The 16,472-nt window shown below is 36.9% G+C and overlaps 2 protein-coding genes and 1 pseudogene across 2 annotated transcripts; all 3 read right to left on the reverse strand.

The window, feature by feature from the left end:
- Nucleotides 1-941: 941 nt before the first annotated feature.
- Nucleotides 942-1,693, reverse strand: LOC126790553 (uncharacterized). Its single transcript, XM_050516842.1, has one exon. The coding sequence runs from the start codon at nucleotides 1,628-1,630 to the stop codon at nucleotides 1,166-1,168; it is 465 nt and encodes a 154-aa protein (XP_050372799.1). The 5' UTR covers nucleotides 1,631-1,693; the 3' UTR covers nucleotides 942-1,165.
- Nucleotides 1,694-3,931: 2,238 nt separating this feature from the next.
- On the reverse strand, nucleotides 3,932-6,575 carry LOC126803378 (26S proteasome non-ATPase regulatory subunit 8 homolog A-like; annotated as a pseudogene).
- Nucleotides 6,576-10,213: 3,638 nt separating this feature from the next.
- LOC126803389 (kinesin-like protein KIN-7N) lies at nucleotides 10,214-12,611 on the reverse strand. The gene is given in 14 exon segments (XM_050531200.1): nucleotides 10,214-10,447; nucleotides 10,531-10,559; nucleotides 10,562-10,610; nucleotides 10,682-10,802; nucleotides 10,847-10,989; nucleotides 11,106-11,168; nucleotides 11,255-11,325; nucleotides 11,427-11,508; nucleotides 11,591-11,704; nucleotides 11,794-11,848; nucleotides 11,850-11,898; nucleotides 11,984-12,073; nucleotides 12,312-12,375; nucleotides 12,468-12,611. Coding segments are annotated over 14 exon segments (1,182 nt in total). The 3' UTR covers nucleotides 10,214-10,339.
- Between the last annotated feature and the right edge of the window lie 3,861 nt (nucleotides 12,612-16,472).

Genomic DNA, 16,472 nt, shown 5'->3' on the forward strand with positions numbered 1-16,472 from the left:
CAAAGAAGCCTATAACCCAAGTCTTTCAAATTTTGAAACCTAGGAGATCAAAGCAATTTTTCCACCAATCTATTATTAAGATCCAAACATCTTAAGCCCATAACTCCAAACAGAGTTGCTGATACTTATAACATCTAATCATCTTTAAAGTGCTAAGGCTGTTCCACAATCTCTAACCCATAGCAAACTCTGGACAAGAAAAAATTTAGATAACCAGGCTACTGTGGCCCTCAACTTCCTAGTTTTATAAAATTCCAGCATGTCCTTCCTTTGCTTTTCCACTTAAAGAATCAGAATCTCAAAGAAAATTGCCAATATTTAACAACCAAGAGAAGAATAATTTCCATGTTCAGCTTATATGCATTAATCTGACATCCACATTTACTACACCCAAAAAACCTAGGATAAGTAGTTGATTAACAAAAAAAAATGAGAACATAGCACAGCGGACAAGCTATACACTCAAAAAGTAAAATAGAAAAACTGAAGAGAGAAAGAACAACAGAAGACACAGAGAAAAACTAGACAAGAAACACCAACTGATTAATTCAATGATGGGGCCAGTGGCACAAGAAACATACCAAGAGTGTACCAATAGACAATAGGAGCACTCTATCCTTAAGACTGTTAGAACTGAAACCCTGTTTCCAAAAATCTAAATGAGATATGAAAATATAACAAAAAAAATGGACAAATGCACCCACAAACTTCAGATGCTAATCCTATCCTGACACCTGATGAACACAATCTCCGAAATGGACAAATGCACCCACAAATACCGACTTCAAAGTCATTCACCCAACAAGTTCAACACTTGACCTTGCTGAAATGATATTGCATTTTCTACGGAAACAGCCAAACTTATAAATGTGTAGAACTTGAAGCCATCCATCAATCAGCATGTGAAATTCTAGATAATGAAATTGAAAACACTAACCAGAAATCACAAAATTAATAATTACAGAAATATATTAACACATCAGATGACTTCAAATGTATCATGTCCATAGAGAAAGAAGGAGAGACAGTATTTCGAGCCCAATACAGACCAGGAGCTCACGAATATATGCTTATTCATCATCATCATCATCATCATGACATCATCCCAAAGACACGGTCACATTTTCACACACAATAAAAAGCATCTTAAAAAGAGAGATGAAATTCATACCGCCGCGGCTTCCTTCACCGGCGCCGCCTTAACGGCCTCGGGAATCTTGACATACCCCATCTTCTTGGGGCTGAAGTCATCCTCGGCGTCATCGAACGACTGGCGGGCGGAGAAGAGGGACCAGGCCAGGTACATGGTGGCGGCGGTGAGGGCGCCGCAGCCGACGCCGAAGAGGAGCGCGACGACGATGCTGAGGATGTCCTTGGTGCGATCGCGGAGGGAACTGAGGTCGGTGGAGAGAGGGCGGCGGGGCTCATCGGCGGCGGCGTCCTGGTAGAAGCGGATGGGGCGGAGCTGTCTGATCTCGGTGACGACGGTGACGAAGCCGGAGGGGGAGGGGAGGCGGCGGAGGGAGACGGAGTAGGAGGAGAGGAAGAGAGTGTTGCAGGGTCTGGCGGTGGCGGAGATTGCGAAGATGGAGAGGATTAGAAGAGTAATCAGAGTCGCCGTTGACGCCATCTCACAGCCTCTCCTTCTTTCTCTTCTCTTCTCTTCTCTTTGTTTTCAGTTTTGGGGATTTTGCGATTTAATCGCATTTATGATATCTTATATAGTAGTGTTTACCCTCTCTTTTGTTTCTTTTTTTTTTTCATTTGCATAAATTTTCTAAATAAGTAAGTAACTCAGGAAGAAGAAAATAAGGAATACGAATATTCTTAGAGGTAGAGTAAGTTGCAGCAAGGGTTGTTGTTAGATGACGACAATAGACGAGGTGACAACGGCATGATACGAGAGGAATGGCATAGAGGAAAGGAAGGACACAAACGTAAAGAGCGAAAATGAACTCATCAGAAGGCGCTTCATTTGGGAAAAGAATGCCAATGAACGCCTTAAGTTAGTGCAGGAGTCACTTGTTTTCGATGCATTAGTTCCAAATAATAAATATATGCTAAGTGTCTTCAACCAACCAACTAAACAGTAAGGGTGAAATATATTGATGTAGGTTGTGTTTGGTACAGCTAAGCTTATTTAAAAAGTTAGCTTATATTTATTTTTTAGAATAAGTAGTTGATAAATAAAGTAGCTGGGTGTTTGGTGAACTGACTTCTATAAGTGGTTGTTAATGGCAGAAGCAGTGACAAAGCGTTTGGTAAAATCAAATTGGCTTATGCTTTTAATTTGTCAAATGACTAATTTAGCCATGTAATATAATTTCAAGTTGATTTTGATGTAAAATAGTGTTTCATATGATTACTATTGACTGGTTTAAAATTTTTATTAAATATATTATTAACATTATAACTTGGTTATGATCATTGATAATGAGTGCTTCAACTATTTGTTAATAAGATAATATCATATATATATATATATATATTCAAACCATATATTCAGAAATATTGTTACAAACTTGCATTGATCAACTTCCTATAGAAAACGAACACCATAGGAAAACAGATATGATATTCTCTTTTAGCTTCATATCAGACGATAAGTACAAGCGGTTGCTAACAATTTCTATCTAGGAAAAAAGGCAATGAATAATGAATGATATTGATTCAAGGTTAGTATTTTCAATACATATATTTGAATATGAATCAGGACAATGAATCATTGGTCTTCTAATAGACAACCACTTCTGCAAGAAAATTGCCCTGATACCTTTGAGCTCCCTCTTCAGGTCGGGGACAAATGATCTTATCTTTTCTCCTTTGCAGTAGTATTGATCATGCATGGACTTTCCAAAGTTAATATAACCTCATAATGATGAATGTGCTCTACTGCCTGCTTCATCATTAATTTGCAGGTGCCAATATCTTGAATACATTCATAGACCAACTAGTAATCACATAAATATACAAAAAAGGTTTATTAACCAAGACTTATTGTGCTAGCAGTAACATCCGCGTCAATTGTCTTAGAAGAAACAGTTGTGCTTATAATTATAGTGAGAGAAGACAAACCTGTAAATGCTGCAAGACTACTCTACTTGCATTTTGTATGTCCCCATTTGAGTTGTGAAATGCAGTTACCAGTTTACGGAACACAAGCTCATGCACGATACAAGAAAATAAAGAAGAAGACCAACTTCCATTTCCAACAGATTGATACGATCTCATAATTGTATATTTTCCATCATGCTACAACTTCACATAAACTCATTGCCAAGAAAGATTCGGTGGTATAGCTTACAAGCAGCAAGACATGCATAGTTTTCAAGAACTAAAAGAAAACCAACCTGAAGTTCTGGCTTCAGTCCACTGTAAATTTGGTTGTTGTGGTTTGGAATGACATTAATACAAGGCTGTATAGTGGAAGCGTTTTCTAGAGCCAAACCATCCAACTGAAATAGCAATTGGCAGAGTAAATAATGCATGCAGATATGAGAAGTTAAATATATCTACAACCAGAATGAAATTGCAAATTTCAGATAGCTTCTTACTTGCAAAGCCTCGAATAAATGGTCCTCAGACACATGCATGTCTGATGAAGAAGGCATTGAGGGAGATCTATCAACTTACTTCCAGTAGAAGACATAAAATCTGAACTTCAACTTTTGACAAACATTGACTTGATATAACCATGTTACGGCTGCGTCTTCCCAAGAGATGAGACAAATATGACTTCAATTCTTTATGAACAGAAAAATGATGTCAAACCATGCTTTTGCAACTAGGTTAAGAGTTGAAAAATTCCACAAGTAGATGCAATGAACATGAAATGAAGAACTAAACTATGTATAAAAAGTGCTTTCACATCATTCACAATAGAAACTGAAATAAAAAAAAAAGAACAAATACCAGTAATCAATTGCTACTATCAACTAAATTTCTTGTCACTCAACATTCGAATTACATCTACTAAGGGGAGAAAATTACCCCACTGTTTTGCCAACAGATCCATAAAGTAAACATAAGTTTCATATGGCGCTGTCTGCCAAGCATGCAACACCCTATTGTAAGCTCCTTCCATACAAGATTGCTCCAACTCCACTGCATGCTTGATGCAAGGGTTCTCCAAAGCAGCAGATGATAGCAGTTCCAGTTCTGTGTGGAACTCAGCTATTCTATTCTGGACAAGGAGTCTCAACAGGTTGAGGCCTAAGATTGGGTACTCTTGGGTGGATTGAGGAAGACGGTTACTGCTCCAAAAGAATTGTGAAGTACTTTAAAAGCCATGTGACCAGATTTTAAAGGACTAAGAAACTAATATAAGCAAACACCTAACTGCATACAGGGCACAACTAACAATAACACTGCAGCAGAAAATGTGTTACCCTAACTTCAAAAAGATTATCTAATGCCACACACATACTCATGTATTCTAAGAGAGCTATATATTTTCCAAGCAAGTTCACCGTGGCCAAGTTGGCCTCTACTCAATATATCACAATATATGTGTGCATATAGTAGACGACTCAATTTTTGTAGTAGAAAATGTAGCTCAAATAATGGTTTTAGGCTTTAATAAATTACCGAGCATCTGTCTAGTAGTGTTTCAACTGAAAGAAATCCCTCTCAAATGCCTCTTGATCCTCAGTCTTCACACTAAGAAGAACATCATGCTCATATATATCCCCTGAAAGTTCACAAACATCATAAATTCAAGGGGTAGAGGCAAATAATCTGGAAACTATCACACAATTCTTTTTAAGAACTCCATACGAATACAAAATCAACAACATAATCCGAACAAGAACATTACTTGCTACTTCTAATTCCTTAGCCGCATTAGGTTATCTTCATACAAGGGTGCTAGGCTGCTGAATTTAGTCAACATGACCTGCCAACAACAACAATCGAGTAAGTTCAGCTCAAACACAAACATTAAAACAAACTACTAACACCTCCAAATAGTGTATACACAATTCATTTCTTTACCCATCAGCCTAACAACCAGCTGAAGAACCACCACGCCTCTTTAGACATACGCACGCAGACATAATCATACCAAGCATCACACCATAAGCTGTACTATGTGTTACTAGGCTCCGTATCACAGTATTGTATCATACATATGTCCCACATTTATCTATTTAGGTTTCATATTAGTGTTATTCCCTCACATCTCTCTTATACAGATTCCAGCTCACCACACACCCATCGAAAAACAAATAACGGCTTATTCAAAGTGTCGCAAGCCAACAAAAAAGCACACAACTTCATACAAGAGAAATGGAAATATAACCTAAAATGCTTCCCAGAACTCTATTAACTCCCAAATTACTGCAAACTTTAACAACCAACGCTTATAGACCAACACAGAAACTCAAATTCACCCAAAAACCTAACCAAATAGCCGAAATTCACAAGACTGATAATCTAATTCAGCATTAACACAACTGAGAGCTATCAAATCATGCCCAAATGAAGCAAACAAACTTAGGGTTTCGAAAAATCGATAGCTACCTTCAGATCCAAGAGGAGATTGCTAGTTGTGTCGAAGCCTTTACGGATCAACGCCACTTTGAATCGTCCGAAGCTCTGACTCAACTCGTTAAACTTCGCCCTCATTCTCTTCTTCTTCAACCTTTTACCTCTCTCTGGTTTTTCTCTCGCTTTTCTCACACTTCAATCCCCTGAAATTGAAGTTCTCACCAATATAGCAGAACAGTCAATTATGTTTTGACAACTTAATGGCAACCAACAATTCTACTTGTCAATCAACATAGTTATTTAAAGAGAGAAACCAAATGCCACATTTACAAAAGAAGGAAGTTTCGCAAGTTTACTCACCTCAAACCCTTTGCTACAAGGAGAAGCCCTCAACTCTCCCCCCTCTTCTCTAAACCTCCAGAAATTAAGATTGCTAAAAGATTAACCTTGAATCAGATTGCCAAGATGTTGGGTTTCCAACCCATGTGTTTTTCCTAAGATGGTTTCTTAGAGTATGGTGTTCCGGTAAGGATAGGAAATCATTATTGATGATGGTTTACATGTAGAAGGAGGAGGCTTTACAGCCTACCACTATTAAGAATAGGATTCCTATTTGGTGAGAAAACATGTTTGTCCTTATGACTATATAAGTAGGGGTTATGCTCTAGGTTTAGGCATCGCAGAGACAAAGAGCATAGTGTGTTCCATTCTCGGTTAGAGGGTGAGAGATGGCAGAGAGGAAAAAGATAGAAAGAGAAGAGTCATTGTTTTCTTAGTCTTTCTTGTGTACCCATTATTAATATAGTGGAAGTGTGTGTTTTTGTCCGATGGATGTAGGCAAAGCTATTTGCTGAACCACCTTAAATATGTGTTCTTGTGTTCTTTTCTTTGTGGTTGTTTCTCTTGGTTTGTTGTGCTTGTTCTGTTTCTCTGACTAACTTGTTGACCGATTTACTACACAAGAGTCCAAGACCCAATGATTTATTGATTCTTGAACACAAAAACCGTGATTGATGTTGAAGATGTGTTGCCTGCTTGAACCCAGAACTGTGATTGATGATCACAAATCGTGATTGAACCCAGAGTGTTTATCGATGTCATTCAAGGAGAGAAGTGAGAGAGATGAGCAGCGCCTACGTTAAGAGAAGATAGGTTTCCTAATGCAATTCTCTGTAATTCATGGAAGCAGATGAGGGTACCCATCGGTATTACAAAAAAATTCATTTCGCTACAGTGATCAGTGCTACAGTGATCCAACGGGCTTCTGCTTCTAAAAGGAGGTGTCAAGCAACTTTGGCTTTTGGACGGAAAAAACCATCACTTCTAGAAGCCGCAGACAAGAAGTTGAGTTACCAAACGCAACAGCAGGCTTAACTTATAATCACTAGAGGCAATAAACATTACCAAACATAGCCGAAGACTTCATAAAAGATAATACTCCTCGCTACTGAATAGATCAATTATATCCCCAGGAAACTAATTGGAAGATAAAATATCTCACCTTTCTCTTGAAAATAGAGTAAACATTCATGTCTTCATAACTATCTGGGGGTGAATCCATCAATTAAATTAACAATTTTCTAATAACATATTTTCAGTATTCCACTGGATCAAGAACTTGGGTCGTCTCCAAGAAGAAGCACATCTTTCTCCCTGTCAATGAATACAAGAGATGCCAGCCTGATCTAAGACAATCTTCTAACTTCCCCCTAATACCAAACATCTGACTTAGTATCAAGAACACAATAACACAATGCCATCTGTCAAATAATTTGAAAAGAGAAAAGAGTACCAAAAAGGCAATAATCAACAATAAGTTCTATTTTTGCTGGCCAGCCAGAGATCCTTTTGTCTGAAATTTTAGCAGACCTATTAACTGATTATATCAATCATCTAATTAGTAGTAGGAGCTAGCATTATTTTGTTCTCTATATCCTTGGTTGAGTACATTTTGTTGATTCTTGGACGATGTTGGTCGGATCTCTTCTAAATGTGATATCCAAATGAGATAAAAAGAGATTCGTTCCTGTGAGTAATGACAGGAGAATTGGCTACAATCAATTAACGGCGTCCCTTGATAGACAATAACTCGATCCACCACGTATGTAGCCATGATAAAGTCATTCTCAACCACAAATGCAGTTTTTTTTCTCATGCAAGATAAACCTCTTGATGACTTTTGAAGTGACAATGAGCTGCTCATAATCCAAATATGCTCTTGGTTCATCGATGAGATAAATGTCAGCTTTGGTTCCCATGCACAAACATAGTGCAACCTTTTGCAACTCTCCACCAAGGAGATTCTAAAGATCCTGGAGGGGGGTGAATAGGACACTAAAAACTTTTTCGTTTGAGATTGAGCTTCAAGGATGGCAGTGTATTGTGCTATCCTGAATCACAAGGATACCATTATGACAATGTAGAGTTGCGGTAACAGAAATAACACAGAAATATTTTTTACTCGAAGAAACCCTGCAGCCATGGAGAAAAACTGCGTGCCTCTAACTCTTGAGACACAAATATTTCCACTAAGTAAACTCACACAATTATAAGTTCGTAGCAACACAGGGATAGAAATCACGTTACCTATCCTGACTTAGACCTCTAGTCTCTCGTCTGTTCTACCTCACTTTGTCTCTCGTATGTTTACAACAATGAAATATACACTAAATTTTCACCTACATAATCTAGCTAGCAACTAAGTAATTCACTGTGAACACTTCATGGGTTGATGCATTACCAATCACGATCTCATGGTATGCAAATGCAATATAGGTTTTGAAAAAGGTTTGTTCAAACTTAGAGATTTATATTCGCATGAAAGACTCTAAGCACCAAGAAGAATGCAGACACAAAAGAAAACTCAGCTTTTAAAAAATGTACAAAGACAAATTCAACAACCAAGGAGCTAAGAGCTTTTGCTCTTTATTTATAGAACAAGGAGGCACAAGTGTGCTCTCCAAAACAGCTAAGGGGCTGCTTATATAGAGAAAAACTTGCGTACAAACTAGTATGTACACGTGCGTCCAAACTCTCGTTTATTTGGACAGTTTAGGAATATAAATACATGATTTTAACCGTTCAAAAGTTTAGTTTATTACTAAAGATCATTTATGTAAAAGATCAACATAAACAAAAATCGTCTTCATAGTCGATTGCATCAAACAAATTGACGGTTGATCATGAGACTACTAACTTTCACCATAACTATTAATTTGTTTGATGCAATCGATTATGAAGATGATTTTTGTTTATGTTGATCTTTTACATAAATGATCTTTAGTAATAAACTAAACTTTTGAACGGTTAAAATCATATATTTATATTCCCAAAGTGTGCAAATAAACGAGAGTTTGGACGCACGCGTACATACTAGTTTGTACGCAAGTTTTTTCCGCTTATATATGAGTATATGCCTCAGCCAAACAAAGTTAACAAACTTAGTAAGGGTTACAAGGGACCCTAGGCAAAACATTCCTCTAAGGGAAGTAAATGCAACTAACAGAGCAAAGATCTCATTAGCTAAACTCAAAGTACTAAGCTTCATTAATGCAAAATTGCCAAAATACACCCCAAACTTGGCTGACATTGTCAATTTGCACCCCGAATTGCATTTGAGTCAATTTACCCATAAAACTTAGTAAAAATTACCGATTTGCACCCTTTCAGTTAAATTTAATTGTTTATATCCAATTTTGCGTCAAATGTCATGCACATAAGGGGTAATGTTATCATTTTCTATTTATATTTTTCTTAAAAACAAATAAAAATATTCTTTAAAAGAAGGATTATTTTTTTAATCAAATTATTTATTTATATCTTTTTTCTACATACTTAACCCTACTTCAAATTATATATTCAACATACTCACACATTCAATTATAGTGTGTTCTATGTGTATATATATATATATATATATATATATATATATATATTATATGTCAGTTCCTATCCAGAGTGAAGCTTCACTCTGAAATTTCAGAGTGAAGTTCCAATTTTGGCACACTTTTCGGTCAAATTTTTTCAGCATAAGCGATTCAATATTTAGGTATGCTATTCAAGATCATCTATACAAAATTTCATCTAATTCGGACATCGTTAAGGTATTGAAATTAGATTAAATCAATGAATGAATTAAAACTGTTTAACGTGAACCGTTCGTGTAAATCTCAATTTTGAAAGCTCAAATCATTGTCAAATTGGATGAAATTTTGTAGAGATGATCTTGAATAGCATACCTAAATATTGAATCGCTTATGCTGAAAAAATTTGACCGAAAAGTGTGCCAAAATTGGAACTTCACTCTTAAATTTCAGAGTGAAGCTTCACTCTGGATATGGACTGTATTATATGTATATATTTATTTTTAATTTTCTATGTATTTATTTATATTTTTCTAATATATTTTAACATATCATATCACGTAAAATAATAAATATATAAATCAATAACATGTTTTGAAAATAAAATAAAAAACATAGTAGCAAGTGTTCTTTTTAAGTAATTTTATTAATTTATTTCATTCTTAAATATAAATAAATATATAATTACAATATTGCCCTTAAATGCATAACTTATAAGAAAAACTGACTTATACTTATTTCTGAGAATAAGTTATTGATAAGTTAATAGCTGACTGTTTGGTAAAATTACTTTTTATAAGTGACTTTTAGTGACATAAGTTGTGCAGAGTGTTTAGTAAACTTAAGCTAGCTTATGAGTTTGTATAATGACAATTTTGGACATCAAATAATTTCAAGTCTTTTTTTTTTCTCTTTTCCAAGAATATGCTTAAATGAATACAATGTGCCGGCCATTTTAACATAATCTTTACAGTCCATGGTTTTTTATTTTATTTTTTATTTTTATAGATTTTGCACAATAACAAAGGGCATGAAACTCCATGAAGCTCTTCTATCTCTTGTTTTTGTCTCTTCAGTAAGGATGCTTCTGTCAAGATCTGTGACAAATTTGAATATTTGATAATAATTAACGTCACCCTTATATTCAAGGTAACAAAACAAAACATAGTGATAAACAAACCTCGTTTACTTGAGCGCAGTTAGTAATCGCTTAGCTCTGCTAGCAAACTGAAGGGTTCCCCTTGTTTCCTCAATATGTACCTAAATTCATCATTAAACACCGAAATGTAGAAGAATGATATTAAGTATCTCAGCAAGGTATAATAGACTACCTCTTGTGGTGCTATAGTGCATATTATTGAAGTTTTTGTATTACCACCAAGGGCAGGTTGAAGTATACGGGTTAGCTTACTATCACGATAAGGAATATGGCCCTGCATTCAAATCAATAATCTTATGATCATTTGAAGATGATTTACTAAAACAAGGTAATATACCTTTTTTTCGCACCATCACTTAGCTTGTTAATCACATTACCAAGACTCATTAAGCTCTTCTTTATATGTTTTCCCTCCTTCAAACGTATGCCTCCAGCTCCAGTTTTAGCAATTCGTTCAAAACCAGCTAAATCTATCAAATTCTACATACGCGCAGCAGTTATTAATGAATATCAAAAAGTACAACATAAATGCAACTCTGTGAACTTTTCACACAAAAAAAGAAGAAAAAAGAAAGGCATGATTGAAGAATACAAACCAAGACTGAGACACGAACGACATCAGCACCTGCATTAATGTCCTTCTCTTTGCTTTCAATTACCTAAAAGCATAAGGTATATGGTATCAATTAGAAGCAAATCCAGTATTTAGTTGAAGCTCTACATGCAAGATTTCAGTATAATGCACCATTCTGAATATTGTGTGAGATCTACTACTCCGAGCATTCATATTTGTTTCTTCAAAGTGTATTAAATGCAACCAAACAATTTCGTCAATATATAAGAAATAATATTCAAGTAACACACATTACAAAGAACAAAAGTCCCTACCAGTCATGTTATGGTTTCAAAGGGCAAACCTTCTCCAAATTCAAGGAGTTTCAACACATGTTAAACATTACTGACAATTTCCTCTCTAAGACCAGCTACAAATATTCCAAGCTAGACAAGACAAGAAACTGATTTCAGTTAACTTAAAAGAATTACCTAAATATAAACTCCAAACAGTGTTCTAGCAACCTACCTCCAAACTCTCATGAATCTGCAATTTCTGGTTCTCCACAGCCAAAAAGTCATTAATTTCTTCATTATATATTTCCATGTACAAAACTCGAATAAGAAACTCTCGGGTCGACATCTGAGAGTGCATTACCACCATCAAATTCAACACACTAACCAATATCATCAAACATAAAGCACAATAAGCAACAGTACAAAGCACATTACCATGTGAATTCTCTCAAACACATCCCTAACCGCTCGGTGAATGATTCGAGGATATCATAGTGAAAGTCTTGCCACTGCTGGTCTGCCCATACGCAAATGCAGTTCCTATACACACCAATTACATCATCAACAACTCGAATCAAATCGAATGACAATCGATTAGAAGATAACGGTTGCATTTCGTAATTACCATTAAAACCTTCAACTACGGCGTGGATTATGTCCTTGGTGAGAAGATCGTAAACCCTAGAATTGCTGCACATTTCATCGAACACATGATTTGCAAAATCGAAACTACACAGAATTAGACTTCCACGGCAACAGATGAATACACATAAGCATATAATTAGGGCTTATGTGATTTACATTAGGCATCTGGAGATTTATCGAAAGCGTAAGAGACATTATATTGATAGAGCAGTAAAATCCCAGACTTTCCAATTCTGTCTAACATTGACGGAAACTATAATCGAAGCATATCATCACATTAAACACATTGTGAGGAATATCTCTGATACCTTTCTCGTCGCCGGAAAGTGCAAAGGAACCCGACAGATTTTCTTGAGCATCAATTGATCGATTCTCTCACAAGAAAGCTTCTCCTCAAAAACTAAGGCCACCTAGGTGTCAAGGATAACGAGATGAAGCTATCCATACTCATGAGAAGCCCTGACTTGGCCGGAATCAGAAAACCCCATTAAAACTGTCACTACCTTATCTCCTTCGATTCTCTTTCTCCAGGTCTTGTCTCTGAAAATTAAAGTTTTATGGGTGATGACGACGTCGAGAGGAATAACTCTAGGCTGGTCTGATGCCATGAAAAGGCTGGAAGATAGAGGAGCGACGTAGTTCCGACACGCATAGCATCTGGAGTTCAAGGTCGGTTTTCAATAAACAAAAACCAATGTTGTAATTTGTTGATGTTTTCAGGGGTAACCAACGTCAATATCAAAATATTATTCATTCGCGAAAAGTGCTCCGCGTTTCTTTACTTAACTTATAATTCAAAGGATGGTTAGGGCAGTTTTTGTTTATCTCTTGAAAACGTCTGTGACTTTTCTCTTTTAAGAAAAGTCAGATGTTTGTGTCTTTACCAAACACCAAAAGCTCCTCATCTCATAATTAAGGAGCTTATAAGCCCCGCCAAACGCGATTAACATGTGACTTAAAATTGGATGGAAAACATTAAATTTAACGGATGGAGTGCAAATCGGCAATTTTTACCAAGTTTAGGAGATAAATTGACTTCAATGAAAGTTTGAGGTGCAAACTGACAATTATGGCCAAGTTTGTAGTGCAAATTGGCATTAATGAAGCATGCAAATTTGCACATCAAAGGTTCCCAAGGACAAAAGCAAATCTTTATCCTACAGACAACTAGGGGAAACCTTTGATTAACTCTTAAACATAAGAGTTATACATAAGTGATTACACTTAGAGAGTGCAAGCCTAATAAATGATCTGAACATAATCAATCTGATTTCAACAAGAGAACTCAGAGAAAACTTGACAAGCAAGATTTAAAAAAAAAACAGACCAATTTATTATACAAAGGATAAGCCCAGAAGATTAGGATATCAGACTGTTCTTTTATCCTCAATGAAAAACATGAAATGTATATGTATGAATTACCTGTTTTACCATGAGATCATGACAAACCTTCAACTTAATCTTGGGCCTTGATTTATACCGACTTGGGCTTACACATTTACGCATGCGTTTTGTTCAAACAAGGGACTACCGACACTTCTTATACATACAAATTCACAACCTTTTGATCCATTAGTTGCTCTATAAGAAGAGGCTTCATCACATCTGACCTGAAGTGAGGATGAGTGTATGTGGTTCATATTTTTGAATGTAACAATTGTCTCACAGTAATGTTTTGAACTTTTGAATCTTTGGACTGATATTTGCCGCTTGTACGAGACAATGTATTTAGTTGTCTCACAATTGCAATAGTATATAGTTGCAAACTACCAAAACTAACAGCGACTTGTTGGCATACACAGATTTCTTATTCTTTTTCATCATGATGGTGTTTCTGGATCGTCTTCTTAGAACGTTTTCTACCCCTTCATTGAGCGCCTGAAAAATTTATTTATTTTTCTGGCATAACTAACATGCTTATTGACATTTTTTCGAAATGTCAAATTTTTAGTTTATCAACTTTATGTTAGACTACGCATCGTCACGAGTGCGGGCATATTCGCATAATATTTTTCCACCGCTCGATAAATTTTTTACGAATTTACGAAGTTTATGATTACTTAAGTCGCATTTCAAAAAATACATTTCTAACATTTTTAAACCTCAGCCTTTGATCTACATCGTTTGATCTCCGGGTTCAGTTGTTGTACATCAGCTGCATGTTATACATACAGATTGGATGGTGATAGAAGGACTGTCATTAGATGCACGTGGGCGTGTGGGGGGTGTGAGTGGTAGATTAAGCTGCTGCATGCTATACCACCGCGCACAGCAGAATTTCCCTTGATCTCCACCGTTAGTTTTCCTTTAAAGGGAGGCCCAACCCTAGCCTCAGCCCACATCCATTAATGTTCATCTCCCTCTCTTTTTCTCTCTCCCTCGTCGCATCTCTCTCTCTTTTGTTCCAAAAATAGAGAAACCCAGCGTCGTCTTCTCCTGGCTGCACCGCCACCATCCGACGTCACCACACCACGAGACCACCACCGTCGTGAACCTTTCTCTCTCCTCTCTCCGACAATACCAACAGAGTTGACATGCAACTCCGTTCCGGCAAATTCAAATCTTGAAGCAACGAACGTCCGCCGCTGATTTCACCGAGCTCTAGCGACTTTATGGGGCTTCTCCTGCTAAAATCCTCTCTTATTCTTAAATCTCTATTCGATCTACCACCTTTTACCTGAAATTTGGACCTTGAACTCACCTTTTCTTCCCTTTGGTTTCGCCGGCGTGTTCTTCGAACTCCGGCGACTTTGTTCTTCGGTTCTAAAAGCGAGCTTCGGTTTTTGGGTTCGTTGAGGAGCTTGGCGCAGCAACAGGAACGTCTGGGAGGCGAGAACGAGTCTCTAGCAACTCGGTTCGGAGGTGGAGAAGCTTGGAGGCGACGAGATTGACTGCCTATCTTGGTTGGGGGATCAAATGAGGTCGAATCCTATTTATTTTGATGTGCTTATGTTGAAAATCTTGTTATGTTGCTCGTAATATATTTGCATGTCAAAATTGGTTGAGTTTAGGTGGAGATCTTGGCCGAAATTCTCGTCGGAGCCGATAGGCTAAATTCCCTGATTTTTACCATGGTGAATTTACCCAGTTACCATTTACAGCTTAACCGACAATAAATTTAGTTAATTTGGTTTTACTTCTGTTTACTGTTTTACTTGTCAGTATATTTAATTAATTTGTTTTTACTTTTATTTTCACTGTTTTGGTAATTAGCCTTTTTACTTGGATAGATTTACTTTTCTACGTTAGGTAAAATAAATGGTAATTGTTACTAAGGTAATGAATAACCATTATCAAATAAATTTCGCGTAAACATTAAACTCGATTTCTGCCCAATTGGGAAATCGAGGAACTCGTAAGCATATGAAGTTAAATGTCGGAAGAATAAAGTAACCTTCACCAATTGTTATGCTACTCGTGTCTCGAGTCTTAGATGTGAATACACACTAATCGAAACTCACACTTACCAATGTTAGATCAACCGACCTTCCCGAGACCTCGACTCGGATGGTCAACTTCGTCAAACCGACGAAGAATTAGTAAATCGACCTATAAACACTTTGACCCTTACGCACTTCCCTTCGTTACTTGATTAGTTGCGAGACGGATTTGAGGGACGCGATTCTACGCATAACACGAGGAACGAGAATTGGGGCGCGGACTTCGATATTGTTATATCAGGTAGGGTGAGCCGTCCGGTAGGGTGAGCCGGTACCTTCCGAGTTAGTGGTTTTCTATATATAAAATATATATGTTATATGTCTTTATCATGCATGCATACATTTGCTCTTTACTTTGTTCGTTAAGTCTCGAGATTAACCCATTTATTTTATGTTATGCATTACTATAAGTCGGTGATCCCGTTGTCCTGATTGTCCGGCACTGCATGTATTTAGCCACGGTGATTTCCGTTCCCGATTGTCCGGCACCATGTGTCCAGTCTACGGTGATTTTCGTTGTCCCAATTGTCCGGCACCGTAGTTCATATTTTAGTATTGTTTAGCTCTCGGTTCATCTGTTTGATGAACAGTGAGGTCGATTAGGATGTTTGTACCCCGATGACGCATTTTATACATTGAGCTGATTTCTCATATTTCACATCTGTTGATTTAAGACTTGCCCTACTTTGTCAGGAGACATGTTAATGTCTCGGTTTGACACTTGTTACGTTTTTACGTTAACACTCAGTATATTTATATACTATATTTATATATATATATGTATATATATATTTATGGTTTTCAAACCTAACTACGGTTGGATCGTCTCACCCGAATCGGGTTAGCGAGGACGAGTGTTCACCCCTACTTTTCAGGTACCTGGCAGCTGGCTTGCGAGGACTTAGACTAGGTGCTAGTGCCATTGCATTGGTTGTAGTCTACTTTTGATACCAAGGAGCCAGCTTCCAGTGTGATTTCCTTGTTTCTCAATCTTCGTTCCTACTTTAATAATCGCATTGTTGTGTACTC

Source organism: Argentina anserina, chromosome 1, assembly GCF_933775445.1.
Source record: "Argentina anserina chromosome 1, drPotAnse1.1, whole genome shotgun sequence".
NCBI classification, from domain to species: Eukaryota; Viridiplantae; Streptophyta; class Magnoliopsida; order Rosales; family Rosaceae; genus Argentina; species Argentina anserina.

Coding starts and splice junctions, on each gene's coding strand:
- LOC126790553 (XM_050516842.1), bottom strand. CDS start 1,630: ATGGCGTCAACGGCGACTCTGATTACTCTTCTAATCCTCTCCATCTTC.